Raw genomic sequence first — 27074 nt, 5'->3', positions numbered from 1 at the left:
GACAGACAGCCATAAGAACAAAGCTCATAATGTTAAGAAATACAAAATTGTGTAACGCGATTGCAAATTTGCTAGATTTGTTAGTGAATGTTACCTATGTGGTTGTCTTTTCAAAACCCATAGTGGAAAATCATAAAAACGATGAAAGCCCTGGTAAATGACCCGCAAATTGTCGAATTATTGTCCGGAGCATGTGGAGATAATTGGTCAAACATGAGACGTGCAAGTGTAATCAATTTTGCAACCTTCCCAAACATTGAAAGGCTGCTTAACCATTATATACAAATAGATACAAATTCAGCAGACCCATAAGGCAGTGTGTTCAGATGATCGGACAGTACAGAATGTTAAGCTTCTTTGATTGTGAAAGTACTTTCATGGGAGACCTCCTAAGCAAGTCAATTAGCGATACTAATTTTTTTTTAATTTTGGTCATACACATTGAAATTGCATATTTTAATTGAATGTGTGTTCATTATGACAATATGGTCAATTTTTTTGTAGAAAATCAATAAAATAGTGTTGATCGTTTTCGACAATGATGGCTCTAATTTGTTGAAGAGATCACCCACTGTTTGTGATATTTTGAGATACATTATTATTTATTTAAGCTTAATTATATTCTGAATATTATTATTATCATTTACTATTATCGATTTGTCGATTTTGGTGAAGTATCTTTTTTCTATTTCTGTCATAGACTTAAATGCAAATCATCGTCGTACAAGTTGTCTAGTCTAACGTGTTAATAATTTCATAAATTGACGTGATAACCAGAATGCGCTACAAATGCTAATAACAAGCACACCAATCACATCAAGGAAGTAATACTCTGTAACTGAGAGATGGCGTCTGTGAATAGTTAAAATATTTGCACCATGTTTGATCACGTGTTCAATCCAGAAGACCGCAGTTTCTATTGCATTCATCGGAACATCTCTAACAATTGCCGATAATTTCTTGATTTTGTTACTGTATCTGGATTTAATAAAATTGAATAGAATTAAATTAACGTTTGTATATGCCAATCTCTATAAGTACATCACCAACACATTTATATATTTATTTCCACCTACTTCTCATTCGATAACACTTCCACCATGGCTTCATACAAGTTCTTATTATTCAGTGACTTCATTTTGACATATGATCCAAGGCCTTTAGATTTAATTTTAGCAGCCGTATCGAATTGATCAAAGACTAGTGGAATGCATACCATTGGAACACCGTGATAAATTGCTTCACGGTAACTACTCCCTCCGCCGTGGGTAAGAAATAAGCGCGTTTTTGGATGACCTGAAAAATATTGATAAATATTACATGCAATAAATCACAGACGTATTTTTTGAGGTAGAATCAACATAGAACCCCATAAATAACTCACCTAAAATATCATTCTGGTTAAACCATTTAACAATTTTAATATTATCACCGATATCGGAAGGGATTGATCCACTATAACTGAATACTGTATTGAGGGATAACCTAGCGAATGTTGATAGTATTATGTCAAGTGTTTCAATTGGAACAAATTATATATGCGTTCTAAGCGATGCCACTATAACGCCCTCATCGCCAGAGCTCTGCATGAATTCCTGCAATTCCTGGAATATAGTTTAAATGTTATTGATAGTTTGATATACCTCCACCCACAATGCCATGTTATTTTAAATAACAGCGATTAAGAAATATAGTTAATTACTAAATTCAGACCGTAGTGCTTTCACAATTCGCTATTAGACATGAGTGAATTTATGTATTTATGTAATCAATCAGATGGCCGTAATCGTATGCAGAAAGTTATTGCACTGCTTTACTACACTGGAATGCCACGGTATATTGAGTGATTTTTATTCCAAATGACAGATTTGGTTAATCGATTTGGTGATCGGTTTGCTGAGCATCTACGACAAACTAGACCGAAAAATCGTTTTTATCGGGTTTCATTACATTTTAAATCTAGTGTATGTGTTGTCAATGGCTGAATCAGCTCATGCGTTTTGAGGAGGAAACTATAATCCACCATGGGACTAAAGAACCTCATGGAATTAACAAACTGTTTAACTTAGTCCCAAAACCTTCCCAGAGGTCTTTGCGCTTTACGCAATAGTACCTCTGCCACAGACAACCTTCAATTTTGTGGTCAATCACTTCACTACACACGGCCATTTTCCTGTAGTTGTTACATCTGAAAACATATTACAAAAAGTGGAAAAAACGTATGTGACATTCGAACTATTTATTAATGTCAGACTTCAGTAAAAACGTAAATACGAACCATTTTATCACGGGCTATGTTTTGCAAGGTAATGTTATTGTAGTGAAATGGCGCACGTGATAAACTAAAACTAGGGAAAACAGCGTTCTGTTTATGTACATAAGATGGGGAAAGAAACATTAAACACTAATTTTACTCGAAAGGATTTCCTAACAACCCCGTTCGTCTTGTTTTTTGATGAATATTTCAATACTATTATGGTGTTTACACGTGGGGAGAAAGCTAGGCTAAACTAGGTCGGTCAATAATCCTTATCCGTGGTTTAAAACTCTGGAGCGTTTACACGTATTGCTGGTTTAGTTTAGATCGGCATGACGTCATCATTTTTTGCGCCCTCTTCAGTAGAAAAGCGGAGAATACTATCCTCGGGGGCGGAGCAACGTCACATGACGTTCCGCGTTGCTAAGACGCGAACCACTGTACCACGCATTTATATGGGCTCTGCGCGCGCTGCTGGAGGAACGCAAAATGCCGAGCGAAGAATCAGTGAAAATTCGAGAAAACGGCAGGAACTCAACTTTGAAGTAATGAACAATCAAATTTATATGCGTTACACACACAAAGGTAATCTTGTTACACTGTTCAGGGGAGTCTCAACAACCATCTCAAAGTACCGTTTTCTGAGAGTTTTCGGCCTTTGTTTTCACTGTAATGGTTGCCATGCGTTGAAAATGCCCGGATGTCCCCCCCCCTCGAGAATAGACAAAATGTGAAAGTTAAGCGTCAGAACGAGGCTGGTCACGTGATGGCTCTCTTCAAAGACGGATTCAAGTGTTTACACGTATTGTAAGGTCTTGTTTAGATCGGGGTGCTGGCTCGAAACCACCACCTTTAGTGCGGCTTCAATTAAGATGGCGCGACACCGTCTTCGTCTGTTTACACGTATTTTTTTAACACCGGCTCCCCCTTGGAGCTGGCTTTTTCCCCACGTGTAAACACCATATATTTCTAGCTTGAACGGATTCGATTCTCCGCGTCTAACAGTTATAGAACACACAGGTTCTAATAAGTTCAAAAAGTTAGTAATTTATTGTATACTCTAATGTCTTGATAACTTTGAAAGGACTGCACTTTCCAAGCGTAAAACATGTATGTTTTAATTCAATTAACCGAACAGTTCTTTCAAATTTAGGGCGTAAAACGTGTTATTAAAGTGATTGAAGTAACACGGTGGCGTAAGCGTAACTGTGTTAACCGACGGGGTCTTGTAGTTCGAACATATTCGAATATGCAAATGAGTTCTATGCAAAGCTGCTTTGTGCAGTGATTATAAGTAACGCGTATCGAACTGTTCGGAGTTCGGCTTAATCCTTGAGCTCACTACCTAATGCGCGAAACATGTTCTATTGTAGAATCATTTAGTGATTCGATTTTATAGTTGTTGTGCGTTCTTACGTTCATTTAGTTATATGCTATCGATAAAGAGCCATTGCTCGAAACGTCTAGCTAGTATTTTTAATAGTTACTTAGGACAACGATTACCAAATATTATCTAATATATGTCGTATACAACACGTCACGTATAACGATGTGTATTTTGATCACCATCTTTATATATGTATAAAAAATATTTTATTGAAAGTTCATTTTAATACTTTTCTCAATTATACGGCCCTGTTTATAAAATGTCTCGTAAACCCTGTAAAATTATTGAGCACGATTTTTAGGTAAATCGATTTCCGGTTGGTAAAGCCCATTGTGTTCACAGCTCGGGGAAAATATCAATGTGTCTATTAGATTATTTATATATTAGAAAATAAGATGTTGCCCATTGTTATATCCGGAAATGTGATGTTGTAAAATATATATAAACTATAAGTACACGGCCATCCGAGGCATTGCGACTTCACATTTTCATATACAACGACGTTAGTCCTATGATTAGAGCTGTGTTCAAGTTTTCAGAATTCACTTTTGACAATGTCTCTTTAGGTGATTACCAGGTTTACATTATTCTCCGACTGATTTGAAAACTGATCGGCGAAAGTATTGAACTTACTTGCAATGAAAATGTTAATGGTAACTCCAACTCAATTTAACATGGCTGCTCATTGTGACAGAAATAATACGAGGTGAACCGGCAGTTATCATCATGTTATCATGTCATTTTAAGAGTATTTTATCGATCGATTGCATTTTAAGGTGGAAATCGTGTTTTGGTTTCCACAAACCTTCTTATTGAACTAAACCCGGTAATCAATTATTGGGTTTTAGAGCCGTCTTTTAAATACGGCGCATAGCCTCGGTCACATAGCGGGCGCTATTCTCACATAATTTTGTTAGTATAAGTTACTTATCACAAGATTTTAGATTTTAAAACCACCTGATTCGCAATATCAATGGGAAACACATAATCACGCGTTAGACTTTAAAAGCTTTCTTTTAGCTTTTCGCGAAGTATTACAAAAACTAAAAATAATAATTTTGTAGCTCCACCCATGTTTAAAATAGCAATGACAACTAGTGTGTCTGTTCAGAATTCCTAAACTAAAATATATTAAATATTTATTTTGTTATTTTCTTTATTAAACAATTAACAATATTTTCTGGATTCTAACATTTTGGTTTTTGACGTAATTTCAATTGATGAATTGGCGGTGAGTAATCACAATTTAGATTTTAGGTGTGATTTTCGAAATTGTTCTTTTTATCATTTTGCTTTTTCATTTGCTTTTATTTTTAATTTTTTGAGACCATACAGCAGAAGTTAGTGTTGTGCCAAATCATCTTATAAAATCTTATAGAAATATATTGACATGAATGACATATTCATTAGCAATTTGATCCATGTTTCATTCATGTACATTAAAATCGAAATATAATCGATGGTATAGAACAGTCGTATTATGCATAGCAATTGTGATTGTACTTGGGAAATATAAAATGCAAAAATTCTACAATCATAAAAATAGCATGCTACTAATTTGAATAATTCGGCAATTTCAAAACAATATAATAATCCCGCCATCAATAATAATTATAGTAGTCATGAGCCTAAATAGTTCGTGTTTGATTTAAAAATGTGTTTGTGCACACCCCACAAACCATATGAATAGTACGAACAGAATGTAGTATTTAATACAAATTTTAGTATTAACTTTCATATTTAACGTTTAATATAGTAAATATAATATAATAATTTTCAATATAAATGTTTACATTAATCTAAGTTTAATTTAACTAAATTACAATTGCAACTCTATTTATGATTAAGTGTAATTAAATAAATGTAAATGTAACACATTAGAAACAACATCATACAGAGAAATGTTAACAAAGCTTAGGATTAGCAAAGGGGGTTGGTACAATACAGTTATATTATTATTAATGTAAACAATATCCTACCTATCCTACCTTACCCTTTTACACGCACATACACACCAAATAAAAGACTATAAAACACCAATGAAAATTAATAATTTGACCATTTGGTTTATATAAAAATATGTTTTCGCTGTATCTCAAAATGTATTATCTGTTTGTTTGTGCATGCAGTGTATTCATACTCACCATAGGTAATATGTTAGATGGTCTTGCAGAAAGAAGTCCAATTGGAATGACATTTGGTACTAATGGGTGAACATAATCGATAGTGAAGTCTTTCACTGAAAGGTGCATCTTTGCTTGTTCGAAGGGATAGTTTTGTCTTTGGCACAGCATGAGAGCCTTTTGAAACAACGCCCATAACACGTTTTGAAGCCTGTCAAAATACGTCATTTTATCAGTAAGCATCATGGATGCTAGTTCGATGGGGTAGTATGAAAGAGGTGTTGTTACATCGGTTGTAACGCCCACCACAGTTGCCATGTGAACCAATACAAAAGGGATATCTATGTATTGCAGTATCGCCATGCACCATAGACATGCAGCATCTGTAATAGCCATGTCATAAGACTTCATTGTGTCTCTAATTTTTTCTTTGTGTTGAAGAAGTGTGTCACAATATGCTGCATTTGATTCTATCACATCCATAATAGCTTCGACCGGGGACATATCACATTCATAATCGCTGGAGTGAATTTTCTTGCTGTCATGATTTATATCCACTGGTTCCAATGTCGGCAAACCCAAATCCGTGTACTCCTCATTGAATTTGTCAGTCGAGGCCGTTAATACATCAACCGAATGACAATGTTTGATTAGAGCTGCACCTATGTAGGCTAAATTTCTGGTTCGACTTCTAGATGGATGATATCCGTAAATGAGTAAATCAGCGCTAAGGGTTTGCTGGAAACCACACATCAACACATACAAGAAAGCGAATAAGACCTGATATTTTCTCATTTTGTTGTCATGCTTTAAAGTAAAACACGCTTGTTACTTTTGCAGTTAGAAACAATTTATACGGTGAACAACGTGTAACATAGTAGCTTAGAATGATTTACATATACAAGCATATGGACATAAACGATTAGTCCAGCCAATAACCCGGCCTTCATAAACATAAACTACATATCGGTTTGTTTGAATATAATTTACATAATACATTCAATTATCATCTATTACTTCTAAATTGTCACATTTGTTATGAATGTCCCAATATCAATGCTTTGCTGATCCACATCAGGACTATTGCTGGTCGCCTCACATTCCCTGATTCAGCAATTCATCTATGGTGGTTTGTTATGTTACCACCTTCCAAGTCACGTGCCTTTATTTCTAAACAAGCTTAACAACTGTTCATTTACATTGTTGCCACGGCAAAGATGTCAATTCACCTCAGTCGCAGGAATAAGCGTCAAGACATGGGAACTACTGATCCACTGGAGATTTTTAAACATCGTACGCATTCCAGGCTCAACTTAGAGTTTGAGTACTGCCGTTTAACTAATCGGTTACATGCGTTTGATAACATTTGGGCTGTTGGGGGTGCACTGTGCAATCGAGATGGAGAAGCACTCAATATCTGTATATAATCGGTTTTCACTCCCGCTTTGCGGAACATCTGGTTACGAACTTCACGGTGAGTCTGGCACCGAGCATCAAGTACGCTACGTAGGGTGGTACACGCATTTACATGCTGCCACGTTGATCTTATGATCCTACTTACTTTTAATTAAAGACCTTATAACAACACGTTTCCTTGTAGTCAGTTATTTACCCGTAGTGTGGTCCACGTAGTTGTTATACATTGTAGTGTGTTTTATTTCTGCTTAGGGATTGGTAGGGGGGATCGTAACCCCTTGTGGTGAGAACCAGAGAGTCTGGCCTACCTGCAGGATCCCTTTGTTTAACGTTCACGTTATTGTTTGTTAATTAAGTTATGTTGTTGTTTTTGCGATTGAAAAATCACTTCTAAATTGACCATCGTTTACACTGCATGCATTTTCATATTATTTGACTTACCACTGTAAGGCTGTAATTTTTCATGTGATATACAGCATCTAAAAATACCCGTTGTGTACCTTATCCAGACAAGAGAAGGGTTTATAAACTGATGTATTCGACCACGTTACTATGTGATTAAAATGAATATATAAAAATATACAGCTTCTGGACCATCATCCAGGTAAAAAAGGTCCCAACAAGCTACATTGGACATAGCAGCTAAAATAATGAATGAATCAAGTATTAAAAAATATGTTTTATATCGTGTGGTGTTATTGTTTAAGTGGAATAAATTCACAAATATATTTAGATGTCTGTTGTAGATCTTCATTTCAAATTATAACCATTTTCTGTGTGAGCTTAAGGAATGATACCGACAGTGTAGTCATATTTTTCAGAACTTCATTATGCCAAAACAGAGGGTAACACGTTTATGTTAAGTGCGGAATTCAGTGTTCATTTTCGGGACTCAATTAACCGATGATGGCGCAATCATTGTTACATAGTCAGAATTACATGTCGTTGCACCCAATGTACTCGAACCTGCCTTCAAGTATACTTCTCATAGGCAATCTTTATTTTTTGATAATCACCTCACTACCCAGCGTCATTTTATATAACAGTTGTTTTACCTGTTTATACCTATATTCAGACATGTTATCATCGCCGGTTTGGTAGCACCTGAATCTGTTCACCATATTTTGGGGTCGCCTGAGACGTGATATCCCCGGTTAGTCAAAATCAGGTAGCAAGAATCCCAAAAAAAACAAGCAGTCGAACTTTAAGTGGCAGCCATGATGTCACACATTCAATATTAGTCCAATGGCCAGAGTGTATGGGTGTGTGCGCGCGCGCGTGTGTGTGCGTCCATGCGTCATCAATTTCTTCTCAATTGCCATGAATATCGTTGTTTGGGGGATTGACAAATCTAGCACTGCAGTCTCCTATGATGTATGGAAATGTGAAACACTGAGATTTATTGCTATTTGTATAGCAGTATATTGTGAGAGGAATCTAGAAACATAATGATCAAATAAGAGCGTATGTTGCTAATTACCACATGTGCCACCTTTCTGTGACTAAACTGATATAATCAGGTAAATATATACAAAGACAAAATGCTAGACAAATATTTAGAAACTACAGGGAATAGTGTAATACATGCAATCACATAATTAAACGAAATGACTTTATACTTGGAAGAGGACTATACAAGGGCAAAGTGACAGCTGACATAAGTTCGCATTAATGAACATCTTTCAAAAGTACGCTTTACTTTTTTGCAAAAGCTATATAAATACAAAATAATTACCAACCATTATGTTACTGAATGAGTTGTTATAGTCATGGTATCTTTACCACATATAGTTTTTGGGGAATCATTGACGAAGATTCTGGCAGTTGTTGTTACACCTAAGGGGAGAATAGTATCATTCCCGAGGGTTTCAGTAAATTAATTCAGCCTTACCAAGTAACAAACATACAGGGTTTGAGATATGTTGAGACAAACGCATAAATTATTCTTAAAGTCAGAACCTGATTTAGGTAGATACTTGTACAACATAAAGAAAACCTTGGAAAAAACAATTAAGCAGCCTTGTCAAAGTATTGCATTCATATGTCTTGGTTTGAGCTGTGATATACAAGATACAAGAATTCTATGGAATTAAGTAATTTTGATGTCTAAGCTGGTAGAAGTTTATCGTCAAATCAATAACCCATTGATATATGTCGAAATGGCAGTAACATTAGATGAGATTAGATGACAATTATTGGCAGCTTTGTCTTATTTAGATTTTGTAATTAGCTATATCCCTGGAATTAACAATATTGATGCACACATTATCATGTTAACCAAAAAGTGACAAACTCTTTTCAGAAAGAGATAAACGAGAGATAAAACAACTTGTGTTGTCCAAATTGCTATTAGTGTAGTGAAACACACAAGATCATAAAAATCAATAGAACTATATATTTTTTTTATTTAAATTAAGTATTATATAATTTTGCAAAAAGAAAAAGTAGAAATGGATCAATTTTTAAGAAGTCACGAATAGAGGTATGATGCGATTATGTTAAGGAAATTTAGTCATAAAGGCCTTAATGAGTTTTTTAAATTGTTGTTTTTTAAATTGTTGTGCTTTAATTTCACTCTGGCTTATATAGTAAAAAGCTTCCGTCTTAATATCAATAATGACCATGTCACGAGCACGACCATTGTTTTCCATCATACTCACACATATTGTGAGATCATGAACGTTAACTTGTTAATGCCATCCCACTAGTCAATGTATAACTTGTTCAAGTCAACTAACATTTGTACAACAGGATCTCGAAATGTCACTTCAAGTCAACGGTGAGGGGAAGGGGTAGTCATATACGCAACCAGTTGAAAAGAAAACCCAAACAATCGGTGTTGTAGGCATTCTTTGGATTAACAAAAATTGCGTATGACCTACATTTTTATAGAATGGCAGAAAATAGTCGAATTAGCATATACCTTTTTGGCATGACCTTTAGTGATGTTGGCTGCATAATAATATAATCAACACCAGTGTTCCCTGACCTGCAGTTAAACTGTATAATCAACAATTATGTACACAGTCCTCGGTGATTATTATACTGAATACTCTAAAATATTATAATTATTTTGGATAACAATGAATTATTACCTATTACTATTTTTAAAAGCATACTTTATATTATCTTATACTTTAAGTAATTATCAAGATTCGGCAGATCTCCTAATAAAAGTATACCTAAATTGACAATGTTTTGTTTTCTGAGAGGCACATATGCATCTACGAATTTAATGTATATTTTTGTTTCCTCGTAATTTATTGTGACGAGGTGTTCTCTGCGAGACCTCACAGGGATACCAAAATCGGGCACGGCACTGATAGTGACATTCTATTTGCTTGACATTTGTGTGAGCACGTAAGTATCAACATGAATTTAGACTTACCCGATTTAGAGTAGGTACAAATCCACACATCGTCCGGTCTCACTTCAAAGCTCTGCATTGCTTCCAAACTTGTCCGTGGAACAAACCACGGAAACTTAACACCATCGTACACGTAATTGTCTGTCCTCCGGGAACCGTCTTCATTGAAAGAATTCATACTTACCGTTAAAATATACGTTGGCGCCTTATATAAATATAGTTTGGGACTGTGAGGGCGCTGTGAAGTTTCCGGACTACTCATGTATTACGCTTTGTAAATATATATTTAAGGGAATTTGTTATATTGTGTGTGAAAATTTCCGCAGTAACAGGAGAACAGTATTCAACGTAAAGCCCCTTTCACAATTGGTGCCAAACAGACTACAACGGCTTGCGACTCGAAATTGTTCCCGTTGTACGACTCGTTGTAGCCGTTGTACCACTTATTGTACGATCCAGATGCGACAAAATGGTCGCATCTCGGTCGGGAAAAAAACCGTGCTGCTCCGATATTTTGAGCGACTGACGCGATGAAAAATAATTGCACGACAGGCAGTACGAGTGTTGTGCGACTTTGCACGCACTCGTAAGACCCCGAACGAGTGTTGCACGAGTATTTTCATGTCGTACGATGATGCGTCCTGTCGTACGAGTCCGTTGTACCACCCTAAGACTATTGGAAGACCTGTCTTGCCCCCTTTGCAACGTTGTACGATTTTTTTTCACCCCCAATATAAGCTCGAGAACTCCTGAGCTTTCATCCCAAATGTCTGGACCATCCATACTGTAAACATGGCTGCTGCTCGACCAATAGCTCCTGGGAGGCTCTTGCATTTGCTAAGTCTGAGAAGGCAAATCCAAAACGTTCAAGACAGACATGTCATATTGAAGAAGAAAGTCGCATCGCGTGTCGTATTTATAGGCCAACACCTCGCGCGACAGGTGGTGTTGTGCGGTGTGTCGCACAATGGGTCGTAGCCTTGTACGATCGGTTGTAGTAGTCGTACAACGGGTCGCTAGGTCGCGCGACATATGGCGCTACAAAACGCATATGTCGTGCGACTTGGTCGCATCATTGTTCAACCGTTGCAGCCGTTGTACGACTGTTGCACCCGGAAACATGAAAATAATCGCACGATTACGTCTCACGACTGTTGTATCCTGGTGCAGTGGTCGTTCACCTCTCGTACGATTTTATATATTGCTGGCGACTCAAAGACAACACTTCTACAACAGGACGGAAACAATATTTTCGAAAAAAAAATTATCGCACGAGTGAGGCGCCAATTGTGAAAGGGGCTTTAGAGAACACAGAAATATGTCATGTAGACCTATGTTTGTGTTTACTAAACATTTATTACACACCGTCAGTGCAGACGAAAGTATCAGAAACAGTCCTATTAAAACAGTGTTACAGTTTTTTTTTGTAATATAAAGCACTAGTAAAGTAAAACAAAAAATGATATTATTGAATACAACGCATATCGATTAGCAGCTGAACAAGTTAAGCAACAAAATGAAGCAAAACTATTTTTTTTAAATATATGCGTTATTTCCATAAAAAAATAGGGGATTAAATTGGCTAGTTGTATGGACCACTTCTCTCGTCAGTCATTTTCTGCCATAAATGGCGCTCTACTCTGAGAAATCGATAATCTTAGTTCATGGCGTATAAAAATAAGCTAAGCATGTGGTTTGTGATGAAATACAACATGTAGTTCAGTATGATGCATATACTGCCTTGTCTTCATAGCTCATTAGTTAACAATAGTTGTACACACGTGCACTAACTATCAGTTCGACTACTCTTGGTCACGTAATTCAGTGTTCTGGTCGTGTGTTCATTGATGAAATCACCACAAGAACGTGGTGGACAAAGCGCCTCATTTTGGGTTACAACCAGTTCACTTGCTCAACGTGTATTATGTTACATACGAAAGATGTATTGTATAGGTTGTCATTTTCACATGCATAATTCAATGCAGACCACTTCCCATTGAGATGGGTTTCCAGAATTGAAATTAACACAAAATAGAAGAATATTTTCATTGCAGGCACTGTGCCCCCGTAACCTGGACACATTCGTACGAATCGAAACTAATTCTTATGTTATTACAAAAAGTTTAATTATAACAGAAATGTTAATTTAGTATCTGACATATTAAAAACATCACCGCCGTATTGTGTTGCATTAAAATTCAAATGACAACTCTGTGCCATCAATGGCTTCATGGTACCATTTATCCATCTTTTCACTCTGTGCTACTGTAAAACTTCCTTTCCACCCACCAACTTTACCTATAACGAGATAGACACGGAATCAAATACATCAATAAATTAGTCAAATCATTGTGATGTAATCACGAACACAATAAATAAATAAAAGTGATCACCTTTCCTCATAAAGGGTGTGTCCTTAGGATCTATTCCTGCAATAACACAAAGGTTGTCACGTGTCTTGTTTTTCTTCATAGCATCAAACGTACATTGCTGTGCCACGGAGTTAATTTGTTCATCAGTCAGACTCTTTCCAAGAAACTTGCAAACCATCCGAACTGTACCTACCAGATCCTAGCAAGAGTTGTACAATAATCAAATTTAAACATTGTTGTTAATAAAAACATTTTACAACAAATTATCTGTGACAATTACTGTTAAAAAAAATGAATATTCAGTTGCTTGACTTCCGGTGATTTTATCCTTGGTCCTGTAAAATTATTATTGTCTGATTTGTTTGTGAACAATGTTGGTGACATTGGGCGTCTTTAGCTAACACTTTCACATACTTAATTGATTTCATGTTTTATAGCTTACAGTTAAACAATATTGCCGGTTCTGACTCAACGTTATAGATAATATGTCGGTTAAATAAGCATTTCATCAAATCTGTTATATTGTCTTTTCTCATTGAAAAATAAAGCTTTAAACGACCATAAAATAAGAGTTTCTTTGCAACGCTCTAGTCGACATAGCTTGAAAACGATCTAAGATCATTCTGGTAAAAAGTGCCATCACCAGTTGGTAGTAGAGTTGATGTCACAGATGATGTGGGCACCATAATTTATCTGATACTGATTATGTCGATGATATACTTTTTTTTCAAGAAATTTATTTTTCAAGTTAATTAAGCAGTTAGATCCTGATGCATCTCCGGGTATTGGTGATATTAGAGTTGAGAGTATTAAATATGGGCCCTCTAGAGTATATGTTTCTATGTCCGTTTGATTTTAAATTGATGATGTTGTTTCGAAAAAAAAAATAACTATAATTCAATTTCCTATATCTAAGATCCAGGTGGGGATATTTGCGAAAAAACCCTGTAACATAAACATAATATAGTTGAACGCGAATGACGATATGTGTAGAAAAAGTTGAACAAGGGTTCTTTCTATGCCTGTTCTATGCTAGAGTTGGTAGAAGTGTAGTCCAACATTTATTTCAACATCTACGCTGCTACAAGACACACCAGAGTTTTATTACCTTCTTCATGTCTTCATATTTTGAAAAGAGTACATTGTCTTCGTCTCTTTTCTTCCACCAGTAAAGTACATGATCTGGCCATTCACCAAAAATAACTAAAAGCAAAAACAAAAAAACGCTGTAATGTTTGATTGTTGGGCATAATTTTATGCAGGTCCAGGGTAGATATAATAGCACAATATTATTCATGTAACAAAGTGTCAAGCAAAGTTAAGGAGTCAAATTTTAGTTTAGTGTTTGAATGTTTATGCCAACTTGTTGCGGTGTAACGAGAATGGTCGCGTGTTACCATATATGTATATGTCCTTTTTTTATTTTGCCAGAATACATACAATCCTAAATGCAAATAAAAGTGAGCGAATCAATTTGTTAATCACTACTAATGTATTTCTCTGATGGTTTGTAGACATTTCCTATATTATACTGTATGTACTGTCGAAATATACTATTTCTTGAAAACATATAAGGCTTTTACTTCGTTTTGCGCAAACATTGCTGGAGTTATACTCGATTCCAAAATAAGCAAACTCCCAAGAAATAAAGTATTTCTGAGATATAAAATGCAGTCAATTCAAATTGAAGTGATGCTCTTTTACAAACTGAAGAAGACTACGCCGATTCTAAAATTGGATATTCGTTGAACCTTTTTAATTCGACTATATACATAATTCCATTGTATCATCACAATACTTACTTTCACCACTCATGAAGTCATTGAGTAAGTCCTGGAATGAGTCAAATGATTTAATATTCGGAAGCGTGTTGCAGTGATGGTAGTTCGACACAGCAACATCCTTGGGATTTCGTGCCACGTACAGAACCTATAAAATGCAGATACCAAATGAACACATTACGTTTACTATAGTCTAGGTCATTTGTTAGAATGATATAAGACATTCGAAAAAAACGAAAAAGGAATTTATGAGAGAATTTATGCTACTATTTTGTCGACTACCTTCGACAAAGTTCGTGATCTTTCCTGAACTTTCCGTTATTATCTATTATATACTATATATCATAAATTCGTGCATATTTTAACATAATAGCTCATGCCAAACACCAAAATAAAAACCCGTATGTTCCAATTCTCACGGCCTAAGTTGAAAAAATAATGAATTAAATGTGTTGAAATATTCTAATAACATTGATCACGGCGTCTCCGCAAATCTGTTTCGAACCCAATATGAACCAAATAATAAATCTTGTTTATAGTGTCTCTTAAAAATATAATATACATTGAGAACAAAATCCGATGTAAGTATAAACCTAAAATTTATATCCTATCGATTTATATATGTGAAAATACTTAACAACGGTGAAACTAAAATTATTTAAAATAAATATACATAAATATTGAATAAATAAAAATGAGAATCATGTGGTACAGCGAAGATACTCAAATTACCTTTGGTTGTTTTTCCAACAACTGTGGTGGCAAAAACTTAGGTAGTAAATGCGTGGCTATTAAGCGTGGTGACGGCGCCTTTGTTAACATTTCATGATTCGGTACAGGTCCAAAGACATGAAAGTCTGGGTATGGTGCCTTATCTAATGGTTCGTCTCCTTTTATGTCGCCGCTAGCAGATAATATTTTCCAAACTATCTCAATTATCCATGCTGTGCCTGTCAAAGACAAAACAAAGCAAAATACGAAATAACAAAATAGTTAATGTAGTCTGAATGAGGTTATGCTAACTGCAAAATGATAAAAATATAGCTTTCTATGAATCGCGCCCGCTACTGACGAAGTGCCTTTCTGACGTTCATTGGTGACACAGAATCATTCAAGGCGTCGTTTTGAATGTTATCGGTAGTTTCGGTAATGGGTTGTTATGTTTATGATTAATATAACTATGTCGTAAGAGACGAATAACTAGAAAACCAAATACAGTTGCCAATTTAAGCGACATTTTCTTTATTCATACACGTCACAGAAGCAGTAGGCGAAGCTGTTCGTGCAAACACCTGTTCGTCTCAGGTTTTGGGTGGGAAAAATATAATATTGGTGGGTAGGTGGGCGGCGGTGTTGCGCATTTAGGGCTGGCAAAAATTACAATAATGATGAACGGATAAGGAGAATTTTGCGCACTTGTAGTTTGATGGTTTGTGTACTTGCATAATATGCAAATAATATGGGCAATTAGCATATTTTTTTGTTTTGATTAGAGCCCTTCAAAATTCAGATGAAAAGATTATGGTCATTTCTTGATGTTGAGTTTTTTATTGAATGAATACTAAAGTAAAAATACTGTAATATAAGATTCATTGTATTATATATATTATATATATTATTGTATTATATGTATTATATATATACAGCTAGATTGTGCTGTTTTTACCTAGAGGACCTGCAGCTTTTCACTGTGGTACGTCATACACATTATTGGAACTAATATTTATAGCATTAGAATATGTTTGTAAAATGTATTATTTTAAAAATGATGTTGTTAATTCTCTGCGTATACGTGTCTGGTATGTGTGCTCCCTACTTGTAATATTACAGGTAAAACAGAATCAGTTATCATATGCTAGAAACGACCCCTGGATATTAGGCAAAATATCAGCTTTGAGCCTGAGACTACATTCCTTAATTATTTAACCGATGAGAAATAAACATTAAAAATGTAGATTTAATAGGTTGAAATTTACTACTTTTGAAATTAGACAAGTTTATACCCCACAAAAATGGAAGTGGCATTATTTGGAAGAGCTAGTAGTGTCTGGGTTACAATTTATGCCAATACATTGTAGCCGAATATTCTTTCTAGAGAAAAATTCATAACACACATGACAGATTTTTTATCTTGCCCAGATTCATTATAAATATATACATATTTTGCACAATCTTCAGGTTATGTTACTATATTTTCTTAATATGCAGACCGTGTCATATATTGCTTTTAAAATTTGAATACTGGAATATTTTATCCTCCCTTTGCACCAAATGTATCTTCTCCACTTAAACTTGACAGACATGTCACATTTACACTCATGTGCAACAGTTTGAACAAAAAACATTCTTCACAACCGTTGCCATGACATGTCGTGGCTTTGTATAAAATGTCTTTCAGTACAAATTATGTACATTAGTGTGTGCCCAAAGTTACTATTTTGTTTTTGAGTCGGGCCCAGTGCTTAAACAGGACTGTACTATACAGTATACAAATTCCTAAAAGACAAAATATTTCAACATTCTGTTCATCTAACGTTAAACTTAACTGTGTTTTAGAGTTCATTAAATATTCAAATCCATCTGAAGTCGGCTTGTTTTGTTATTTTATTTGCAATCTAGCTTTTTCATAGCGTCATTAAATATACACAATTTCATAATACAACATGTTAAAATACAAGACTAAAATAAAAATAACAAATACACACAGAGGAGGCGGCACGAATTTTTGCGAGGGGCGAGATCTGATCGACCTTACTAGCGGGTCCGGGGCATTCTCACCCTTAAAAAAAATGAAATATAGACCCTCTGAAACGTTATTTCCTGCATTTTTAGGGGCAAATTTAGCTGACACATAGGTTGATTTCGGAAGGTCGACGCCCCCAACATTTTTTTTAGGGGCGACCGCCCTCTCTCTCCCCCGTGCCGCCGCCACTGACACATATTACGTTAACTCAAAATAAAAAAAAATAACATAGTACATTATTAAGCAGTATTGATGATGCAAAAAATACGCAGATGGAAGTATCCCAGTATAGAAGCATCCCTGTATGGACATATTGTGGTATGGAATGAGGTATTCCAGTGTGGAGGTATTCCAGTGTGGAGGTATTCCAGTGTGGAGGTATTCCATTGTGGAGGTATTCCATTGTGGAGGTATTCCATTGTGGAGGTATTCCAGTGTAGAGGTATTCCAGTGTAGAGGTATTCCAGTGTAGAGGTATTCCATTGTGGAGGTATTACAGTGTAGAGGTATTCCTGTGTAGAGGTATTCCAGTGTAGAGGTATTCCAGTGTAGAGGTATAACAGTGTGGAGGTATTACAGTGTAGAGGTATTACAGTGTAGAGGTATTCCAGTGTGGAGGTATTCCAGTGTAGAGGTATTCCAGTGTGGAGGTATTCCATTGTGGAGGTATTACAGTGTAGAGGTATTCCAGTGTAGAGGTATTCCAGTGTGGAGGTATTACAGTGTGGAGGTATTACAGTGTGGAGGTATTCCAGTGTAGAGGTATTCCAGTGTGGAGGTATTCCATTGTGGAGGTATTACAGTGTAGAGGTATTCCAGTGTAGAGGTATTCCAGTGTGGAGGTATTACAGTGTGGAGGTATTCCAGTGTAGAGGTATTCCAGTGTGGAGGTATTCCATTGTGGAGGTATTACAGTGTAGAGGTATTCCAGTGTAGAGGTATTCCAGTGTAGAGGTATTCCAGTGTAGAGGTATTCCAGTGTAGAGGTATTCCAGTGTAGAGGTATTCCAGTGTAGAGGTATTCCAGTGTAGAGGTATTCCAGTGTGGAGGTATTCCAGTGTAGAGGTATTCCAGTGTAGAGGTATTACAGTGTGGAGGTATTCCAGTGTGGAGGTATTCCAGTGTGGAGGTATTCCAGTGTGGAGGTATTACAGTGTAGAGGTATTCCAGTGTGGAGGTATTCCAGTGTGGAGGTATTCCATTGTGAAAATATTTCAGTGTGAAATAATTACAATGAAACTGAATTGTCGTTAGCATGTGCACTTACAGCATGACCTTTAAGAATGTTCGACTGAATAGAAAATCGATCAAGTGTGTCGTGACCTGTAGTTTACCTGTGTAACATTAGCGTACAATGAAACGTCCTAAATTTGACTATATATAACATTGAAGTAAGTATTTTTAATACTTAGTAAATATTATTGAATTTTGATTTTAAATAATTATCAAACACTACGATTAATTCATACCATTTCCTATAAATTATGTTTATTCGCTTTGGCAATTTTCTTTATTTTTTAATTTTCTCATTTTGACTAAGCCGTTGTTCGCCTCTATCCGAAAAAATAGACGGCCGCATTTACTTGTAGGCTCAGTCGTGGTTGAAGTTGATTTTTGCAAAGCACATGACCGACCAGCACTTGGGCGGCAGTTCGGTCTTTGTGGCGGCGGCACATGGGGGGGGGGGGCGTCGCCCCTTCAAAATCAAGCTGAAACCTATTGTATCACCACATTTTGCCATCGTAATGCAGGAAATAGCGTTCCAGAAGATGTATATTTCAAAATGTTTAAGGTGGAGCATCACCCGGACACCCTAGTAAGGTCGCGCCTTCGTCGCAAGCTTGTTGAGCAGGAACCCTCCCCCTGCACAATTTCTCACTTCATTTACCGTAGTTGTGTTATCACATAAATGCAAGGTAGGTATTCACATTATTAGTTGTTATTTTATAATTAAACTATACTATTCACTGCCACTCGAAAAGAAATGGGCAACTGGATCGCGTCGGAAAGACTGCCTTTTATTTGAACGCTGATCGTGTTTTTTTGTGTGCCAGTGTTCTTCTATTCACTACCCGTGTTTCATTTAAACAGAACATGGTATATATTTCCGTTACCACTTAAATGTAATTGCCTTCTGATCTGACAGACCAAGCGTTCTCGTTATCGTAAAAAAACAGATAATTTTCCACGGACTACCTCTGTCACTGCACTATACAGTTCAAGTGTACCTAAACTGACATTGTTTTGTGTGACATTCGAAGGTCATAGTTTTTTTTCTTTCTGAAAGGCACGTATGCATCTATGACGTGAAAAGGAGACATTGTTTGTTGCCTGTGGATTTACTGTGATGATGTGTTCTCTACAAGAACGCTTACACACATTTCACAGCGATTGAAAACAAATAATAGACTATGTACTTGACATTTATGACAGTGGATGATGAATAAACGTCTTTATCATAACTTTGAACTTACCCGATTTAGAGTAGGTACAAATCCACACATCGTCCGGTCTCACTTCAAAGCTTTGCATTGCTTCCAAACTTGTCCGTGGAACATACCACGGAAATTTAACACCATCGTACACGTGAGTGTCTGTCCTCCGGGAACCGTCTTCATTGAAAGGATTCATATTAGCACGTGACGGATACATATGCGTTGACGTACGGGGTTAGTAATCACAGGACTTGTCTGTAGACAGTGCTATGAATAATATTGGAGACTATGAGGGCGCTGTGAAATGTTCTCACTGCAAGCACTATCAAGCGTTTATGAGATACATTTTGAATGCGTTGAACAGGTTACAGGTAACTTTTACTCAAGTCAATTTTTATGTAAACATTGACGTCAGTTTAGTTTATTAGTTTGGAGAATGGGGTCAAAGTTCAACATTCAACACAGTATTCAATGTGCTTCATTTTCAAAGTTGAAAACAACGCTTCAAGAATATGCCAAGACATGTATTTGTGTTTTGCTAAGAATTCACTGCATAACTATACATTCAATATGAAAATATCCCCGAAACTGAAACAAAATATCAATATTTGTGACTAACATTTAGATTTCCATAGACTAATCAGATTTCCATAGACGATAATGTTTGGGTGAATTTCAGGTTACAAAGATCAAAATATTATTTTAATTTGCCGAAAAAATATGTATTCTCGCCAGTTTTGTAATGCTAATCGACAGTTTCACAAGTCACCGATGTTTATCAACAACAGGCTGCAAACGCAAGTCTAAAAATTGACAGAATTGATGTACGCCCTCCTACGTCGAGTGTCGTAGGGGACAAATCGTGGGGAACAGTCGACAAGAGGTGACAGGGTATGGTATTATGATGAAATTGTTTTCGCGTAATGTTAATCGACTTAATTAGCTGATTATTAGCGAATGGCTGTGTTATGTCTGTCATCGTTTAGGCAGGCGAGGTCCTGGACGGAACTCGACTCAGTGATTTGGAACTAATTACGAGATAACCGTCGCTATTCGGACTACTATTTCTGACAGTTAGTATTCTCAGTTATTAATGTAGTGAACGATTGATCAAAAGATATGACGTATTCAGTACTTAGTGTGATTGGCTTTATGATTGAAGGTTACGCCCTAGAGTCTTTTTTCTACTTTGTAATTGGTTAGTGTTTTGAAAATGAATAAAGTTGTTTTGAGTTGGTCTTGGCGAGTACAGCACGACAGACGCAGTCCAGTCCTGGAGAGTCTTGGGGCGAGCCTTGAAGCAGTCCAGTCTTGGGCTAGTCTTGGGGATTTTCCCCAGGGCTCTGTGTCTTATAGAGTGCTCGACTGATCGACTAAGACGAGAGATGAAACGTATTTCGTTGTGTGTGTCTTATTTGACTGTAAAGTTTAACGACTTCCCCGATCGCGTACCTCAAGAGGACGCGATAGAGAGACAAGACGAGATTCCCCCTTACACGTGTGGAGAACCCCAGAGAAAAGAATCCCCCCTGATAATATCATGAGCCGGCCGTTATACATCCTTATACAATGAACAGTTCAGTGTACATGCGATTAACTCAGAAATTCAATAGACTTTAATATTTGTTTCGTAGTCAATGTTTCTTGTTTTTCTTGGCGTCGATATCTAATACATGTAACACATACAATGAGTACGTGTGTCACCCTTACCGTCCTGTATTCAATTTCAGTACCCCGTTGTAACTGTTATGAGAATGTATTGCTGCTGCCAAATTGTTAACGATGCACTGGAAATCAGGAAATCGCCAACACGTCTAAATAAAAATAAAGGAGCTTATCTGTGATGTCTCTTATTCTCATGGAAAAACAGGTACAATATTCAAATTGTTCAGATCATGATAAAATAAGTCGTGACTTGAGTTATCTTAAACAAATAAAGGCAGCTAAAAATAAAACTCTTCAGTTTTCGATTGAAATGTGTTAACATACGCTCAGAATTGTATCCGCCAACATTCAGAGGCGATGATGAGTATAATGAAAGGATACGTGGTGTATTGTGTTACTACACTCGAGTAAAACAGTATTTCTAACTCCGTTGCTCAGGATGTATTAACTGTTCCGTATTCGACGGTGAGCACATCTCTCTGTCTTGCATACGATTATTCCACGCCACCAACGGCGAGTAATTGTCACTCGATCGGGTACAAAGTACTGCATGGTTGAGAGACGTTGATTCCACAGACTATTTGATGAGATACGTACCGCCACGACATACAAAACGCATAATATAGCAATGACGGACTCCGCTGCTATAATTGTCTTAACTGTTCTAATTTTGGTGAGTATCACTTTTAACGATACTGGCAGACTTGTTTCCCGTACAATATTTGTCCACATACATATTGTCTATTGACAACCACGTCCCTGGCTATATCGACTGAGCCTAAAACCACTGAGGGTAAAATAATAATCGTAATATAAAACGATTACTACACAGTGTTATTGAGTCACGAATTCTTCTCAACGTTGTGTATGAACACAGTTTAATCACACGCGGAAATAAATCGTAGTTATATATAGATGATAATGTTATTTAGTTTTGGTTAAATATTAGCGATCCATATCTATCATCGCTATATCCAATTGTTTATGGTGTGTGCACTATTGTCTTCGTGAGTTCACTGGGTTTTGTTGTGCCAGTGTTCTCTTCACTACCGCCATACGTGCCAACTTTATTACGGCATCTGTAAGACTGCATGACAACACGTCATACGTGCCATCTGTAGTACTGCATGGCAACACGTCATACATGCCATCTGCAGTACTGCATGGCAACACGCCATACGTGCCATCTTTATTACGGCATCTGTAAGACTGCATAGCAAAACGCAATACGTACCATCTGTAGTACTGCATGGAAATACGCCATAAGTGCCATCATTAGTAAGGCTAGCCCTGAGTACAGTCCTGTAGGTTGGCCTCCTTCCGCTGATCATTCGGCCCCCACAGTCCTGAGAAGTCGCATAGAGCAGGGATTCGACACTATTGTGAAGGAATGTATTTGTAGGCGGGTGTCGAATCCCCGGTCTATGCGACTTCTCAGGACTGTGGGGGCCGAATGATCAGCGGAAGGAGGCCAACCTACAGGACTGTACTCATGCCAACACGCCATACGTGTCAACTTTATTACGACACATGTAAGACTGCATGACAACACGTCATACAAACCATCTGTAGTACTGCATGACAACATGCCATACATGCCATCTGCAGTACTGCATGGCAACACGCCATACGTGCCATATTTAGTACGACATGGCAACACGCCATACGTGCCATCTGTATTACAGCATCTCTAAGACTGCATGGCAACAGGCAATACGTGTCATCTGTATTACAGCATCTGTAAGACTGCATGGCAACACGCAATACGTGCCATCTGTATTACAGCATCTGTAAGACTGCATGGCAACACGCAATACGTGCCATCTGTATTACAGCATCTGTAAGACTGCATGGCAACACGCAATACGTGCCATCTTAATTACGGCATCTGTAAGACTGCATGGCAACACACCATATACGTGTCATCTGTAGTACGGCATGGCATTATGCCATACATGCCATGTGCAGTACTGCATGGCAACACGCCATACGTGCCATCTTTAGTACGACATGGCAACACGCCATACGTGCCATCTTTATTACGGCATCTGTAAGACTGCATGACAACACGTCATACGTGCCATCTGTAGTACTGCATGGCAACACGCCACACGTGCTATCTGTAGTACGGCATGGCATTATGCCATACATGCCATCTGCAGTACTGCATGGCAACACGCCATACGTGCCATATTTAGTACGACATGGCAACACGCCATACGTGCCATCTTCATTACGGCATCTGTAAGACTGCATGGCAACACGCAATACGTGCCATCTGTATTACATCATCTGTAAGACTGCATGGCAACACGCAATACGTGCCATCTTAATTACGGCATCTGTAAGACTGCATGGCAACACGCAATACGTGCCATCTGTATTACAGCATCTGTAAGACTGCATGGCAACACGCAATACGTGCCATCTTAATTACGGCATCTGTAAGACTGCATGGCAACACGCAATACGTGTCATCTGTATTACAGCATCTGTAAGACTGCATGGCAACACGCCATACGTGCCATCTTAATTACGGTATCTGCAAGACTGCATGGCAACACGCAATACGTGCCATCTGTATTACAGCATCTGTAAGACTGCATGGCAACACGCAATACGTGCCATCTTAATTACGGCATCTGTAAGACTGCATGGCAACACGCAATACGTGCCATCTTTATTACAGCATCTGTAAGACTGCATGGCAACACGCAATACGTGCCATCTGTAGTACTGCATGGCAATACGCCATACGTGCTATCTTAATTACGGCATCTGTAATACTGCATGGCAACACGCCATACGTGCCATCTATAGTACAGCATGGCATTATGCCATACATGCCATCTGTACTGCATGACAACACGCCGTACGTGCCATCTGTAGTACTGCATGGCAACACACAATAAATGCTATCTGTAGTGCGGCATAGCATTATGCCATACGTGCCATCTGTAGTACGGCATGGCATTATGCCATACGTGCCATCTGTAGTACTGCATGGCAACACTTCATATGTGCCATCTTTATTACGGCATCTGTAAGACTGCATGGCAACACGCAATACGTGCCATCTGTAGTACGACGTGACAACACGTCATACGTGCCATCTGTGGTACGACACGACAACACGTCATACGTGCCATCTGTTGTACGGCATGACAACACGCCATACGTGCCATCTGTAGTACTGCACGACAACACGCCATACGTGACATTTGTAGTACGACATGACAACACGCCATACGTGCCATCTGTAGTACTGCACGACAACACGCCATACGTGACATTTGTAGTACGGACAACACGCCATACGTGACATTTGTAGTATGGCATGACAACATGCCATACGTGACATTTGTAGTACTACATCACAACACGCCATACGTTCCATCTGTAGTACTGCACGACAACACGCCATACGTGACATTTGTAGTACGACATGACAACACGCCATACGTGCCATCTGTAGTACGACATGGCATTATGCCATACGTGCCATCTGTAGTACTGCATGGCAACACGCAATACGTGCCATCTTAATTACAGCATCTGTAAGACTGCATGGCAACACGCCATATGTGCCATCTTAATTACGGTATCTGCAAGACTGCATGGCAACACGCAATACGTGCCATCTGTATTACAGCATCTGTAAGACTGCATGGCAACACGCAATACGTGCCATCTTAATTACGGCATCTGTATTATGCCATACGTGCCATCTGTAGTACTGCATGGCAACACTTCATATGTGCCATCTTTATTACGGCATCTGTAAGACTGCATGGCAACACGCAATACGTGCCATCTGTAGTACGGCATGACAACACGTCATACGTGACATTTGTAGTATGGCATGACAACATGCCATACGTGACATTTGTAGTACTACATCACAACACGCCATACGTGCCATCTGTAGTACTGCACGACAACACGCCATACGTGACATTTGTAGTACGACATGACAACACGCCATACGTGCCATCTGTAGTACGGCATGGCATTATGCCATACGTGCCATCTGTAGTACTGCATGGCAACACGCAATACGTGCCATCTTAATTACGGCATCTGTAAGACTGCATGGCAACACGCCATACGTGCCATCTGTAGTACGGCATGGCATTATGCCATACATGCCATCTGCAGTACTGCATGGCAACATGCCATACATGTTATCTTTAGTACGGCATGGCAACACGCCATACGTGCCATCTTTATTACGGCATCTGTAAGACTGCATGGCAACACGCAATACGGGCCATCTTTATTACAGCATCTGTAAGACTACATGGCAACACGCCATACGTGCCATCTTAATTACGGCATTTGTAAGACTGCATGGCAACACGCCATACGTGCCATCTATAGTACAGCATGACATTATGCCATATGTGCCATCTGTACTGCATGGCAACACGCCATACGTGCCATCTTTGTTACGGCATCTGTAGTACTGCATGACAACACGCCATACGTGCCATCTGTAGTACTGCATGGCAACACACAATAAATGCTATCTGTAGTGCGGCATAGCATTATGCCATACGTGCCATCTGTAGTACGGCATGACAACACCCCATACCTGCCATCTGTAGTACGGCATGGCATTATGCCATACGTGCCATCTGTAGTACTGCATGGCAACACGTCATATGTGCCATCTTTATTACGGCATCTGTAAGACTGCATGGCAACGCGCAATACGTGCCATCTGTAGTACGGCATGACAACACGTCATACGTGCCATCTGTGGTACGACACGACAACACGTCATACGTGCCATTTGTTGTACGGCACGACAACACACCATACGTGCCATCTGTAGTACTGCATGACAACACGCCATACGTGCCATCTGTAGTACTGCATGACAACACGCCGAACGTGCAATCTGTAGTACTGCATGACATCATGTCATCTGTAGTACGGACGACAACAAGCCATATGTACCATCTGTAGTACGGACGACAACACGCCATACGTGACATTTGTAGTACGGCATGTCAACACGCCATACGTGACATTTGTAGTACGGCATGACAACACGCCATACGTGCCATCTGTAATACGGCATGACAACACGCCATACGTGCCATCTGTAGTATGACATGGCATTATGCCATACGTGCCATCTGTAGTACTGCATGACAACACGCCATACGTGCCATCTGTAGTACTGCACGACAACACGCCATACATGCCATCTGTAGTATGGCAAAGCATTATGCCATACGTGCCATCTGTAGTACGGCATGACAACACGCCATAAGTGCAATCTGTAGTACGGCATGACAACACGCCATACATGCCATCTGTAGCACGGCATGACAACACGCCATACCTGCAATCTGTAGCACTGCATGACAACACGCCATACATGCCATCTGTAGTACTGCATGACAACACGCCATACAGGCCATCTGCAGTACGGCATGACAACACGCCATAAGTGCAATCTGTAGTATGGCAGGACAATACGCCATACCTGCCATCTGTAGTACTGCATGACAATACA

At 38.2% G+C, this 27074-nt stretch overlaps 2 protein-coding genes across 2 annotated transcripts; both read right to left on the bottom strand.

Moving 5' to 3' along the window:
* Positions 1–737: 737 nt before the first annotated feature.
* Positions 738–10728, bottom strand: LOC144344179 (UDP-glucuronosyltransferase 2C1-like). The gene is made up of 8 exons (XM_085506299.1): positions 10572–10728; positions 7767–7825; positions 5789–6505; positions 5633–5670; positions 2114–2188; positions 1385–1485; positions 1077–1296; positions 738–978 (listed from the first exon to the last, which is right to left on the bottom strand). Exons 1-8 carry the CDS (start codon positions 10726–10728, stop codon positions 738–740), a joined length of 1608 nt encoding a protein of 535 aa, XP_085362425.1.
* A 2013-nt stretch (positions 10729–12741) lies between these two features.
* Positions 12742–20078, bottom strand: LOC100369995 (sulfotransferase 6B1-like). Its single transcript, XM_002742097.4, has 6 exons — positions 19922–20078; positions 15436–15653; positions 14725–14851; positions 14031–14125; positions 12944–13121; positions 12742–12848 (listed from the first exon to the last, which is right to left on the bottom strand). The coding sequence occupies exons 1-6, from the start codon at positions 20076–20078 to the stop codon at positions 12742–12744; spliced, it is 882 nt and encodes a 293-aa protein (XP_002742143.4).
* Positions 20079–27074: the final 6996 nt, after the last annotated feature.

The sequence above is a fragment of the Saccoglossus kowalevskii genome, chromosome 12 (genome assembly GCF_978046115.1).
Source record: "Saccoglossus kowalevskii chromosome 12, keSacKowa6.1, whole genome shotgun sequence".
NCBI lineage: Eukaryota > Metazoa > Hemichordata > Enteropneusta > Harrimaniidae > Saccoglossus > Saccoglossus kowalevskii.
The sequence above is the reverse complement of the archived record's forward strand: the minus strand, read 5'-3'. Positions and strand labels throughout refer to the sequence as shown.

Excerpts from the sequence above, each read along its gene's own strand:
- LOC144344179 (XM_085506299.1), bottom strand. The coding sequence starts at position 10,728 with ATGAATTCTTTCAATGAAGACGGTTCCCGGAGGACAGACAATTACGTG. Across the intron at positions 7,826-10,571 it reads TTGTACCTACTCTAAATCGG|CTGCTATGTCCAATGTAGCT; the intron begins GTAAGTCTAAAT and ends TCATTATTTTAG. Across the intron at positions 6,506-7,766 it reads TGGATGATGGTCCAGAAGCT|CAAACCCTTAGCGCTGATTT; the intron begins GTATATTTTTAT and ends TGTGGTTTCCAG.
- LOC100369995 (XM_002742097.4), bottom strand. The coding sequence starts at position 20,078 with ATGAATCCTTTCAATGAAGACGGTTCCCGGAGGACAGACACTCACGTG. Across the intron at positions 15,654-19,921 it reads TTGTACCTACTCTAAATCGG|GCACAGCATGGATAATTGAG; the intron begins GTAAGTTCAAAG and ends TGTCTTTGACAG. Across the intron at positions 14,126-14,724 it reads TGACTTCATGAGTGGTGAAA|TTATTTTTGGTGAATGGCCA; the intron begins GTAAGTATTGTG and ends TTTTGCTTTTAG.